Below are 13,289 nucleotides of genomic sequence, written 5' to 3'. Positions count from 1 at the left end.
TTTATTGCATAGACCTATCTGTGCTAAGCTTTGATAGCACAGGATAAAATTCTATATGGTGGTATCTATTTAATATCAATTAATATTGGTTATGCTGTATTGTGATTTAAAAAAATATTTATGTATACTTTTGTACTTTTTCAAATAGACCCAGGCACTGGTCTAAACTACCCTCTTGTGTCTAGTTTGGGTATTTCAAGAAAGGGACAGTAGTGAAACTGCATAATTTTATATCTTTAAATATATCTCATGTTATGTTATTTCATATTTACAAACCTTCCTTTTAGCAATGAACAACCCAAAGCAGTTTACAAAAATAAAAAAAAGAAATAATCAGTACCAGGCCTGGATTTACCAATAAACACTCTAAGTCTGTGCCTAGGTTGGCAAAAATCTGATGGGTAGCAGACCAGCTGAAGGAGGAGAGGGATCAGACTGGAAGGGACAGAGCAAAGAAAAACTGCTCTACTTCTATTCAAGAGCCACCCTCCCCCTCCTGTTTTGTGTAGGGAAAAGGAGAAGAGTGAGGCCAAAGCACACAGCAGGAAGCAAAGAAAAGCCATTATGTTCCCTAATTCAGCCTCTCTCCTCCTGTCATTTACAGACAAGAAGGAAATAGGTAAGTCTGGAATAAATAGAGCAGAGCAAAGAAGTGCCTTCTGTTCTAGCTCTTCTCTGGGATTGGAGGGGGCAGAAAACAGCACCATAGTTTTAGGGCGGCAAAATCTTAAATCTGTCATTGATCATTACATCACAATATGCAGCATACCCCGTTTCCCTGAAAATAAGACCTCCCCCGAAAGTAAGACCTAGCAAAGCTTTTATTTGGGAGCATGCCTGTCGCACAGAACACCAGAGCATGCAGCTGTGATTTTTTTACCCTGCAGGATTCAGTTAGTTGTCATCACAAACCAGCATAACCAGACAACTATTCAGAATATGATAAAATGTTTGTTTTTTTTGTTCAACAATATATGTGAATTCTTCTTCATGGAAAAAGAAGACATCCCCTGAAAATAAGGCCTAGTGCATCTTTGGTAGCAAAAATTAATATAAGACACTGTCTTATTTTTGGGGAAACAGGGTAGAAACAAAGAACATACTGGTAGATAACACACTGCCCATTCACTTTTCCCTTCCTCTCCCTCAGAGATCCTGTGCTTGTCTCTTGTGCTCCTGAGTTCTGACACTGCCCTGGTCTCCATCACCTTCCATGGGAGGCTGTTCCATCCAACCTCCACCCTTCCTTAGATTACTCCAGACTCTACCCCCTTTCATCCTCATCCCATGACCCTCTTGTTCCAGAGCCTCCTTTGAGTTGCTTCCAGTGTATTTAATTCTTGGCTGTATTTAAAATCTATTATATCTCGCCTTTCCTCCAAGGTATGCATGCTTAGATCTTTAAGCCTGTTCACATGATGAATATTGTTGATTATTTTTTGTAGCTACCCTCGGGACCAATCTGTTCGGCTTATATGCTGTTGAAAGTGTGGTCTCCAGAATTATAAACAGTACTACAAATGAGGCCCAGAAACTTACACAGAGGCAATACCTTCTCCTTTTCCTGCTGACTACTCCTCTCCATATGCACCCAGGCATCCTTCTGGCTTTAGTCGTCATCTTAGCCATTTGTTTATTATTATTTATTTATTTTAAAAATTTGGTAATCACCTATCAACATTTCTAGCGGGCAGCAGCAAATCAAGTTAACCAGCAGGGCAGGGAAGAAAACGCTGTAGAAGCAGACTGGAAAGTGCCTTGCAGCATTAGTAGCAGCTTAGTTTTTGAATTCATCTATACATATTTCAACTACTTAAAACAAGAAACAATGTTCTCCATCCTTTCAAGTAACCGAAAGGGTAACACTCTACTAAGCCATTAAAATATTGTACTATGCAACCTAGCATCTTATATTAGACATAAGAACCCAAGTTATACTAAAGTCTGCAGGAAAGTTGGAATTTTATTTTAAACTTTCCAACACCAAAGGGCTGTATTTTGTGTAATGTCCTTTTGCTTCTGAGCTGAAAAGTCCCTATCCCTGCTCAGCTTCCACCTTGCCGAGGTGCAGGGAGAAGTTTGAGAAACAAGCATGCATGCCACCATGTGGTCAAAGGATATTTCAAAAGGCAGCCAGCCACTTTCATATATGATCAGCCTTGCTCACAGGCTCTTTCAAAGATAGTTCAATGAAACTTTGTTGTACCTGCTGTGGTTATGTAAAAATGAATTTTTATTTCTGTACACTGCATATGGAATTTGCATTTGAGAATAAAATATGCACAGAGTGCTGAACAAGTGGCAACCACTCTTTAGATTGCTTCAATAGCTTTTACCATGAAAAGCATGAGCAGTTACTTAAATTTACACTTCCTAGTCATAAAGAATAAAGATAAGGCACAGTAACTGCTAGTTACAGTTATGGTTGATTTTTAACCCACTTGAAGGTCAGCTAAGTTATAGCAGAGTGCTTAAATACCGATTCAAATCAAGTCATAGAAGGTATGCTGCATAACAGGAATGAACAGAAAGACGACCTGCTCAAATGCATTGCTGAAGGAAAGAGTGCATGCAATACCTGAAATGTATTTTTCATTTTATTTTGAGAAGCCATTGGTGACACATTACATCTCACTCAATACAGTGATTTATGCATACATTTTGTTCTGTCATCTAGAGCCTAACCCTTTTCTGAAGAGCTGCGTAATTGTGCTGTTATCTCCTTGCTTCAAGCTTATTCCCAGTTTGCATGCGAGTACAGTGTGCCCCAGAGTTTTACCAGCCAGCACCTGTGCAGAAACAAAAAGACAAAACTAGGAGTCCTTTCAGTTTGCTGGCCTTCCCTACGTCCCCCTCATGCCTGTCCTGGAATGAATCCTGTCCAAGTTGCTGATCCAAGCTGCGTTATTTCAAGAATGGAAAGAACTTTATTTTTATGCTGTACTGAGGCACTCAAGATTCCAACAAACAGGGCATTCTTCTAAAAGGGACTGATATTTAATTAAAAGAGATGGCAAGACCACCATCCCTTGAAAGGGAAAACAAAACTGGAGTATCCCCCATCCAAAAAAAAAAATGGAGATGCAACATTAATCTGGCTAGTAGTGTATGAAGCAGCAAGACAAGTACTGCAACTGGATTTCTATAAAAATAAAAACCAGTGTGCCAAACTTTCACAGAAATATGGGATTTCTATGGCATGAAACTGTCAAGGATCATGCAAGAGAAGCCTCCCAGTGCTGCTTTTAACACCTAAAAGCATTCCCCACAATTTTTGTGCATATCTGCAATATTTATATAACCAAGCCTAACAGTTCTGCAGCCCTAGTGGAGTATTTGCTAGATATCTGCATTAGAAATGCTTTACAGTCTAGCCTTTCATAGATTATAGAATTTCCCACCAGATACTGAATTCGTACACCAACCAGCCAAGGACAGAATGATGGTATGGAAACAATTTTCTGATCATTAACTTTTGTTTTACCAGCAATAGAAGTGGTTGCACAGAACATTTAGTCTAGATATGCAAGACTGGAATGTCTTTTGTGCCTGAATGCAGGGACTCTGAATGGTTCTGGTTTTAGCTCAACTGTTGGCCACTTTGCTAAGTCAGAAGAGACAGCAAGAGTGCCGAGGGATGGCTTCGGCCCCCCTGAAGCCCCATGGAATAGCAATTCAGTAAGGGCTGCGGTGAGGGGAGAGAGCCATGGGGCATCCCGAGAGCAGAGGCTGGGTGGGAGAGGCCCAGACAAGTTTAAATCTAGTGGGTTAGTGGCTGGTGCTCCTGCTCCAGGAAGGCTCACGGACCTGTGATGAGTAAGGGCCAGGGTGAGCCTTGGCATGTTTGGTGGGCAGGGGAACTAAATTTCCTTGACTGGAGTTTTTGTGTTATGGAATTAGGGAGGAGGGGGTGTAGAGATCAATATGTTTGGGTTAAGTGGTGGTGGTGACAGGGGGGGGGGGGGGGGTGGGAGGAGATGTGTAGAGATTAGTAATCTGCTGGGGCCAGACTCAGCCTGAGAGAAAGTGCTGGGGAGCAAGGATCGGTGTGCTGGCATCGGGCACAATGTACTGAGATCGTGCTGGGGAAGGGAGAGAATTGTGCTGAATCAGGTTAGGCAGGGTGGTCAGGAGTGTGCTAGGAATGGGCTGGGCAGGGGAAGAGGATTATGCTGAAGAGTGTGGAAGAGGAGAGTAAATAGGGGCCTTTGGGAAAATGTAATTAAAAACCCCCAAATCACCATCCTGATTATATTTAGACAGGTTTCACCAAGTTTGTAAGCTTATTCTTCCTAATTGTAAAGAAATGCATCCTAGTTAACTAGCACACCTGACCTCCCCGCTGGGGGAAAAACCCCCACTGAATCAAAACTAAAAATAAGAAGGCTGACTGAGCTTAATACACAAAAACAGCATTAAGAAAGATTTGCAATTTGGTATCATTTTTATTTAAAAAATTGCCAGAACAGGCTAGAAAAAAAACGTTTACAAAGCTTTTAGTATGACAGATACAAATTGCTGGGAGTCAACAGTGAATGAACAGGACCCCAAGGCAATGAATGGCAAGTGCTGCAGCTTTGCAACAAGTCTAGCAGATACCATTGCTGCACATCAGTCTGACGTCACCACTCAGTATCTTCCCCAGAGCCAGTCACAAGCAGATGGGCTGATGAAGACTATATATGATGTCAAATCTTTAATCTGAAATCAAATTATAAAACAGTTAGCTTGTTACTGTAAAAGGTGGAGGATGGCCAGAGAAAGGTGTCACCTCTTTTACTGAACTTAAAAATGTGCAACTAATTTATGAGCTGTATACTCTCCATCAACTCTATGTGGATTAGCACTGCAACCAAACCATTCTTGGAAAAAAAAAAAGCAGATTGTTAGGAATTAGGAAGGGCATGGTGAATAAAAGACAAAGATGGTCAATGCCTCTGTATCGCTCCATGGTGAGACTGCACCTTGAGTACTGTGTACAATTCTGGTCGCTGCATCTCAAAAAAGATAGTTGCACTGGAGAAGGTTCAGAGAAGGGCAACCAAAATGATAGAAGGGATGGAACAGCTCTCCTGAGGAAAGGATGAAGAGGTTAGGGCTGTTCAGCTTGGAGAAGAGACAACTGAAGGGGGATACGATAGGTCTAGAATGGGCAAATGTGAATCTATTATTTACTCTTTTGGACATCAGGACTAGGGGGTCACTCTATGAAGTTAGCAAGTAGCACATTTAAAACTAATTGGAGAATGTTCACACTCAACATACAATTAAGCTCTGGAATTTGTTGCCAGAGATGTGGTTAGTGCAGTTAGTGTAGCTGGGTCTAAAAAAGGTTTGGATAAGTTCTTGGAGAAGTCCAAGAACTACTATTAATGAAGCTGACTTAGGGAATAGCCACTGCTATTAATTGCATCAGTAGCATGGGATCTTCTTAGTGTTTGGGTAACTGCCAGGTTCTTGTGGCCTGGTTTGGAAACAGGATGCTGGGCTTGATGGACCCTTGGTCTGACCCAGCATGGCAATTTCTTAGGTTCTTATGGTAAGAGTGGTATCATGTGAAGGCACTCCTAACTGGTTTGTGCTTCATAAACCAGTTTTAGGGGTGAGCACACAGATTTTCAACTCATTTTATTTGGGGGGGGGGGGGGGGGGGTATTTGTCTTTTTTTCCATTTTATTTTATTGTTGTGCAACTAAAATATAAAAATAAAAAAGTGAACTCAGTTGGTACTTTATTTCTTTTTGAAAGTACATGAAAATTGAACAGCCTTTCATTAAGAACATAAGAAATTGCCATGCTGGGTCAGATCAAGGGTCCATCAAGCCCAGCAGTGGCCAATCCAGGCCATAAGAACCTGGCAATTACCCAAACACTAAGAAGATCCCATGCTACTGATGCAATTAATAGCAGTGGCTATTCCCTAAGTCAGCTTCATTAATAGCAATTAATGGACTTCTCCAAGAACTTGTCCAAACCTTTTTTGAACCAAGCTACACTAACTGCACCAACCACATCCTCTGGCAACAAATTCCAGAGCTTTATTGTGCGTTGAGTGAAAAAATAATTTTCTCCAATTAGTCTTAAATACGCATTGTATTTTTCGTGTTTCAAAATTAATGCACATCACTAGTTTTTGGCAGTAAGCAGCCTCTGCAAACAGACAATGGCACTATAAAACAAAAATGCTTGTTGCACAGCCTCCATGGCTCCCACACCAGTCAGATTTTAGATCTACCTACAATAGAATATACAGGAAATGTTTGCATGAACTGGGTTTCTCCATGTATACAAATCTCTTGTAGTCTGTGTGCATATCCTGAAAACCTGACCAGTGTGGAAATTACTGCATCAATTTATGTTAAAAATGTACTGTGGCCTGGTAGGAACAGAGGCAGTTCTATGAGGCAACCACTTCAAGTGGCAAGACTGCAAGGTGGCAAAGTTGCCCCCTGAAACCTTCCTGCCTCAGCCATCTCACTCTTCATGCAGTGAAACTCTGGCAACGGGACTAGTGGTATGAAGCAGCGACATGCTGGCAGGGTTTCCACTCCCCACCAGCAAAAGATAGGTCCCAGCATCCTGGCTTTGAGAATGCACCGGCACTGCGGCAGGACCCGAGTGCAACATGGCGGAGAGAACATGGGGATCGGGGTGGTGCACAAGTCTGTGTATAAGAGTGGCAAGGGTGGTGTGTGTGTGTATGTGTCTGTGCAAGAGTACCTGTGTATGTGTGTGTAAGTTAAAGTTTGTGCACCTTCCTCCAATCTCAGGAGGATTTGAAATCTAGGAGTTCCCAGGTATGGAAAGTGGGAGGGTTTTTTTAAATCCTTGTTAGTTTTAGTTATTGAATGTGATGTATCTGCTGTTTTGAAATATTTTTAGTATTTGATATTTTAAACTCTTTTATACATTTTCAATTGGCTGAATTTCAGTAGAATTGACACTTTATTGGTATGGTTAATGTTTTATGTTTTATATTTTTGATTGTTTTTACATTGCTTTCCAAGTTTGGCTTCTTGTGATTTCCAGTTCAGTTTTCTGCACATTTCAATTTATATTTTCTGATCTCTTTATTCTGTATTTGGTGAGACTATTGCACTATAATTTTTTTTTAAACTAGCACTTGAAATATACCACCTATATTTCAGCAGCAAATACACTTACTTGAGTTTAAGAAGCAGGAACCTCTGTACTTTCACTCTCACTCCCTTTCTGTTTTGCTTTGCATTCCTCACAAATATGAGTACACTGGCTACAATTAAAAGAAAAAAGTAGTAATTACTCTGATTACACAAAAAAATAAGTCAGCTTTGTAGTACAAACATTTGAGCTAAGATCTCCTTTAAAGTGGCCCTCCATAAAATACTCACCATATAAAAACAAAAAACCCCAAAAAACTTTCACCCTTCCTATGCTGAAATACTTTACAGGGCTCACCAGGAGTGGGTAAGTGAAACATTCAATCTGCCCTACACAGAAAATCAATGGACAATACTTTTCTACAATTTGGGTCTACCTTTAATAGCTAATATAATAATCATAAACAAACTACATTAGATTCACCAAGTAAGACTGATGTTCCATTTAGATCACCCCCCCCCCCTCAGGTTCTGAAGTGATTCCAGGCCTTCTCATGCCACATGTCTTCTCTTCCTGATACTAATCCCTCCTAATCACCCCCACTATCAAGTCCACCCTCTCTTATCCCTACATTCTCTATCAACTGCCATCTGCAGGGTCCACAGTTCTTGAACTTTGAAGTCCCCCCCCCCCCCCCATCTCATTGTCAGTACCGGCAATCTCTACCTATCTTCTCCAACTTTCAGCTGGGGATATCAATCCCAATCCTGGCCCTTCAAGGCAATTTTCACCCCATATCAAGTGGTAAACCCTCCAATCTGATCACTATTCTCCTTCTCTCCCCCCCCTCTTCCTTTCATGTGCTTCCTGTGGAATACAAGTTCTCTCCAAGAAGCTTGCCTCTCTCTCTTCATCTCCTTGCTTTTAGATACTTGGCTTTCCCCTGAGGATACTGTTTCAGTTGCTCTCATGGTGGTTCTCTTCTCTCAGTAGACCATGGAGGTGGTGTTGGACTGCTGCTCTCCCCTCATGTAGATTTCAACCCCTTCTCCCACCTCAATCCCACTTTTTCTTCCTTTGAAGCCCATTCCATCTGCCTATTCACTCCACTACCTCTGGGTACCTGTCTTCTATCAACCCCATGATAAATTTTCATCCTGTGACTGATTTCTTGCTCTCTTCATTGACCCATCTTCCCATTCCCTTATCCTTGGTGACTAGCCTCCATGTTGGATGTCCCCTCTAATTTGTATGCCTTAAACACCTTTCTTTAGCCTCTTCATTTGATCTCAGACTCTGCTCTCCACCCCTACTCACCAGCATGGCTACTCCTTAACTTAGTCCCTTCCTCCAACTGTTGTGTCTCAGACTTCTCCACCTCAGATCACCACTTGATAACTATTCCACCCTCTCATACAGAATCTTCTAGTCACCACTTACACCTTTAGCAATCTCCAAGCTGTTGACCCTTGCATCTTTTCCACTGCTGTTTCATCTCTCCATAACATTGTCTGAATCTGATGAAGCAGTTTCTTCTTATAACACTATACTCTTCAGGCTTGGACATTTTCCCCCTCTTCTTACCCATCATGTAAGGTACACTAAACCCCAGCAATTCATTACCTATGTTCCTGCACCCAACTTTACACACTTCAAATTCATGCCATTGCACTTGCTTAACAAGACTTATGTCCATCTAACAAACTCAAACCCAACCATTTGCCACACAATTCCCTTCTCAAACTTCCCTCTCCTCAGATTATGGCTGACTACTTCCTTGACAACATTCACAAAATTAGTCTTGAGTTCTCAACAGGTCACCTTTACCTGCCTCTCCCCCACTTCTTTCCTCTACCACTCTCCCCTTTCCTGAAGTTAGTGAAGGAAACTTTTCATCTACTCTATTCCTCCAAACTCACTTGTTCTTCTGACCCTGTCCCTACCCAATTCCTCAGCTCCATCTCCACTGCAGTCATCCCTTCCATGTCACATCCTCAATCTATCACTCCACTGCTATTGTCCTGCTGTGATCAAACCACTCGTTAGAAAACCCTCACTGGAGCCTACCTATCCTAACAACTATCATCCCATCTCCCTTTTGCCTCTGAACTACTTAAAAGTGGTGTCACTGCTGCTGTCTTGACTTTCTTGCATCAAGCCATTCTTGAAGCACTCTAGTCTGATTTTCACCCTCTATATTCAATTGAAACAGCTCTTGCCAAAGTTTCCTATGACCTGTTTATGGCTTTAGCCAAATGTCTTACTTGGTCCTTATTCTCTTTGACCTGTTGGCTGCTTTTGATAATGTTGATCACTACCTACTCCTTGGAACGCTGTCCTTACTTTGATTTCGGGACTCTGTCTTGTCTTAGTTCTTACCTCTCCCATTGCATTTTTAGCATTTCCTCTGGTGGTTCCTCCTCTGCCATTCCACTATCAATTGATGTGCCTCAGAGTTCTGCCCTAGGCCCTCTTCTCAATATATACTAATTCCCTTAAGTGTTCTGATTTCCTCTCATGGCTTTCAATACCATTTTTATGCTGATGACTCCCAGATCTAACTTTCTGCACCAGAAATCCAGTTCTGAATCTCAGACATTGCTGCCTGGATGTCCCACTGCCACCTTACACTCAACTTGGCCAAGAGAGCTCCTTATCTTTTCCCCTTTCTTCCTCTTTGCTCTGTTTCTGTGGATAACAGTCATCCACCCAGTTCCAGTAGCCTGTAACCTAGGAGTTTAGACTCCTCTCTCTCCTTTTCTATACATATCCAAAACTCTAAATGTTTCTCTACAACACTGCCAAAATCCATCTCTTTTCTGACATACTACCAGAACCCTTATCCACTCTCTCATCTCCTCCTGCATAGATTACTGCAGTCTGCTCCTCACAGGTCTCTCAGCAAGCCATCTCTCTACTGCAATCTGTCCTAAATTCAGCTGCATGACATACCTTTCACTAAAGTCTCTATGCTCACATAACCCCTTCTTCTGAAGTTACTGCATTGGCTCCCTATCTGCTCCTGATACAGTTCAAGTTTCTCTCACCCAGAAATGCCTTCACTCTACAGCACCTCACTATTTCTCTCATCTCTTTACACTGCTCCTTGTGCACTTCACTCAAGTCACTCCTATCTGTGCCCTTCTCCTCTACCACCAAATCCTGATTTTGTGCTGGAAATTTCCACCTAGCTGTTCTGTGTGCTTGGAACAGTCTTCATGAACTGATGCGTCATGCTCCCTCTCATGCTATGTTTAAATCCCATCTAAAGACCCACCTTTTTGAATTGGCTTTTAAATCTTAGGCCTGATAGTCTTATCCTCTAACTTTTATTTTACCATCTTGCTTTATGAAATGCCCTAAATCTCATCCTCTATGTTTGTCTTGTTAGAATGCAAGCTCCATTGAGCAGGGACTGTCTTGTGTATTTGTACAGTGCTGCATGTGTTGTGTAGTGCTATAGATGTGTTTAGCAGTAGTAGGTTCATTGCAGTCAATCCTCAACCAGGGGTCAATGCATGAGCCCAGGAATCATGGGCCCTAAAATCTGACTGCTAGGACTCAGATCTACACTGAACTCAGTTACAAATAAATTCATAATAAGTTATGTTTACTCTATTGAGCATTGTTCCTCCCAATGAAGCTTCAGCGTAACACCGGCCTGTGTCGGGGGAAAAGAGGAGCATTGAAACTGTATTGCAGAAACTAATTTTGTTTTGACCTTGAAATTAGATTTCAGATATGAATATCAGACTTCTGATTATTCTATGAATTACCAGACAATAAGAGACTATTTAGAAGCCACAAGTGTTTTGCAATTTAGTTTATGCAGTCACATGATGTAAAATAAAATGCTAATTTCATCAAGGCTCTTGGTTTCCTGCAGCAACTTAAGGGGATAGATTGTGTGGCAAGCCTGAGGGAAAAAACCCTTCAATAGCAATGTTTTAAAATTATGTAGCATATATATATGCACGCATTTTACCATACTTGATAGGCAAAAAAATGCCTCAATTTTCCAGCTTTTTCCTTGTTTACTTTCCACTTGTCTCTCCCCATCACACCCACTCACTACAAGATTCTCTATCCCCCCCCCAAGAAGGTGCCCTCTAATGTCACCTACTTCCAGTCTTTCAACCCTCCTGTGACTCCCCTTCCGAGGATCGCCCACCTCCAGTCTCTTTCCCCTCCATCTCCCCATCCCTCCCTGCAGTAGCTGCTCTGGTATACTGCATCGATGGACCAAGGTGACTTATGTGGGGAGGGGGAGAGTCAGGCAGGTAACAGGACTGACCTTAGCAATGGTGAGAAAAGAACAGCAGTCACTGCTAGGCCAGCCTTGCTGTGTGGGGGATGTGGGAGAAGGGCAGCAGCTGCCCTCCGACATGGCAGATGTGGGGAAAGGGGAAGGCTAACAGGCCTTAAGCAGTGCAGGTGGCAGCAACGAGAGGGCCATTTACCAATGGCAAATGCCACAGCACCAAATCAAACTAGGGCCACGATTTTAATCCAAGAACTAAGCAGAGAAAACCTGGTAAGTCAAAAGGGTTGTTGCATACAGGCAACCGCCATTTGTTTTTTTTCTCAAAAGTGACTGATCACTGAAAGCAAAACCTCCCGTCTATGAAGAGATACATAACATAGAAATTAAAAAGGAGCTTTGCTCTATGCTTGAATTATTCCAGATGTAGTAATACCCTCGCAATTAGGGGCTTGGGAGAAGACTGCATTACTCTAATGCTCATCTAGAGATAGATGATAGTTGAGATTGGTTGGGTGGATTATTTTGTAGAGAGCTGGGAAGATGTTAAAAAAGTTACACATACAATAAAAATACCCCTTTTATTTTGAATGTGTTCTTCTACACTACATTTTAGGTTGTGTACTCCTTTTAGGAGGAGGCACAATAAATACATGAAATCACAGCCTTTCCTTTAATATAAAAAAAAAAAAGGAGTTTACTATAAACATTAACAGGTTTCCCAAAACCAGTATTTAAGTTGTTTACATTACAAATGCATTAATATTGGTCACTACCTGTACTGTGATATCCCTATGTGAGAAATGACACAGCTGACTGGATAAGAGATCCTAATTAATGTATTAAATTTTTTGTTCTATTGGTGGTAAGCGCTACACATGAAGAGTAAAAAAAAAAAACAAAAAAAAAAAACCAAGCCTGAAACTCCATACCTTTTGTGTCGACCAAATCCTGAGCCAAATCCAAACCCAAAGGGCTGGATTCCTATCCTGTGGAACTTTTCCTGGCATTCTCCCATGTATGAAATCTTGCCAAGTACAAAACCCAGAACTCCTGCAACTATAAGTCAGACATGAGCAGTTATCAAAACAAGTGCTATAAAGCCATATTTTGCACAAATATTCAAACAAAACCACAGGTGAAACCTATAGCAAATGAAGGCCAAACTTCTTATGGTGGGGCCGCAGTGACAGCGGACAAGCTCCCTAGTCAGCTTGAGAACTTTCCCTGGGGTAGGATGATCCTAAAATACTTAGGGGTCCACTTGACTAACGCAGTTACCACAGCCCAGGCCAACTGGGCAGAGCTGGAGAAGGTGGTGGAAGCCCTCGATATCTCTCTGCACCTTCCTGAGGAGGAGCAGATACCTGTTGGTGCCCTTGCCTCCAGGGCAGGCAGCAGAGTTAGAGGGCAAGGGAGGTTCCCAATGGGAGTAGTTTTATACCAAGCCAAACACTCCCCCCACACCCAACCAAAAAAAAAAAAAAAAAAAGATCTGAGGTGGAGGGTGGCATTTTTGGGCCCCTCCCTGCTGTGCCCGTACTGTAACTGAGGAGTCCATGGCATATTTGGTGACTGATGTTTACACTTGGCCTCTTTATGTCCCTCCTTTTATGTTTTTGCATGCATTCCCCCCCCCCCCCCTACAAAGGGGCCCCCTCATGGATAAAGAGCTGCCTGATCGGCTTCCTCCTGTCTACGGCCAAAGAAGCCACCTGGGGGTCCAGGTTAGAAGAGCTGGTCAGCAGTTACTTGCTGAAGTGCAGGGCCCTTTTCAAGGCTATTACGTGCTCTTGTCTGAAGGCAGAACTCTACTGGAGGAGCTGAAGAAGTTTACTACCCTGTGGCCACTAAACAGTGTGCTCTCCCTCCCTCCTGATCTTTGCATTTCTACACATTCTCCCCCCCCCCCCTCCCAATCATGTAAGTATAGGCACATGCAGAGAGT

General features: G+C 42.2%; 1 protein-coding gene across 2 annotated transcripts in view; it reads right to left on the bottom strand.

Moving 5' to 3' along the window:
• Positions 1-4,420: 4,420 nt before the first annotated feature.
• The window catches only part of OCIAD2 (OCIA domain containing 2), a 33,489-nt gene continuing 24,620 nt past the window's right edge, over positions 4,421-13,289 (bottom strand). For both annotated transcript variants that reach the window (XM_029587913.1, XM_029587921.1), the window contains exons 5-7: positions 12,274-12,400; positions 7,165-7,252; positions 4,421-4,701 (exon numbers count right to left, since the gene is read on the bottom strand). In XM_029587913.1, coding sequence (XP_029443773.1) covers positions 7,171-7,252; positions 12,274-12,400 — 209 coding nt within the window. In that variant the 3' untranslated portion in view covers positions 4,421-4,701; positions 7,165-7,170. The remainder of the gene's footprint in view (positions 4,702-7,164; positions 7,253-12,273; positions 12,401-13,289) is intronic.

Source organism: Rhinatrema bivittatum, chromosome 1, assembly GCF_901001135.1.
Source record: "Rhinatrema bivittatum chromosome 1, aRhiBiv1.1, whole genome shotgun sequence".
In the NCBI taxonomy this organism is placed as follows: Eukaryota; Metazoa; Chordata; class Amphibia; order Gymnophiona; family Rhinatrematidae; genus Rhinatrema; species Rhinatrema bivittatum.
Note: the sequence above shows the minus strand (reverse complement) of the source record. Positions and strands in the feature narration are given on the sequence as shown.